We start from the raw sequence: 684 nt of genomic DNA on the forward strand, positions 1-684 counted from the left end.
ACCACCACCACCACCCCCACCACCACCACCACAAGTGCAGTCAAACTAAAGTCAAGAACACAGTGAAAACAACTCACCCAATTTCGTTGACTGCTCGGCAGCGCGGGGCCCAAAAATCAGATCCGGGATCCACAGATGCTTCTGCTGAATGTAGATCTTTGACAATCCTGCATAATCCTGAGGATCCCAGCTCAAAAACTCATCCCTCCACGTCAGATCCATGAATATAGATTGACTCAGCGTCTGATGTCGCAGATCCAGTTCCTCAATAGCGAGGATGTACACTGTGACCTTAACCTCTGTGACAGTGGTGACATTCTTCACGGGCCGCACGTGAGGCAAATAGCCTTTGAAAAGGTCTGTGTGAAGTTGGTAGAGGGCGGATCCGTTAGAAAAGACCTCTGCCTGGCATTTGGCAAAAAATAGAAGCAGTATGAATACTTTTGCCATCATGACAGTTCTGAGAGAAACTGTTTTTCTTGCCAGCTTTTCTGGGATCAAATTATCGACGATCGTGATGTCTACTACTCACTTGCAATTAGCACTCTGATCAGTCTCATTCTAATGTATCACCGCTTCAAATACCAAACTGAGCCTGGTTTGGTACGGTTCACTATTCAAATCAGAGATTGCAACATTTCAACAAGCCATTATTTTCTTCAAGTGTCATACCGCACTATGCTT

General features: G+C 45.5%; 1 protein-coding gene across 1 annotated transcript; it reads right to left on the reverse strand.

Annotated features, from left to right (window-relative positions):
• Positions 1 to 51: 51 nt before the first annotated feature.
• LOC138967760 (acetylcholine receptor subunit alpha-like 2) lies at positions 52 to 450 on the reverse strand. Its single transcript, XM_070340446.1, has one exon. It carries the CDS (start codon positions 448 to 450, stop codon positions 52 to 54), a length of 399 nt encoding a protein of 132 aa, XP_070196547.1.
• Positions 451 to 684: the final 234 nt, after the last annotated feature.

This window comes from Littorina saxatilis, linkage group LG1 (assembly GCF_037325665.1).
Source record: "Littorina saxatilis isolate snail1 linkage group LG1, US_GU_Lsax_2.0, whole genome shotgun sequence".
Classification (NCBI taxonomy): domain Eukaryota; kingdom Metazoa; phylum Mollusca; class Gastropoda; order Littorinimorpha; family Littorinidae; genus Littorina; species Littorina saxatilis.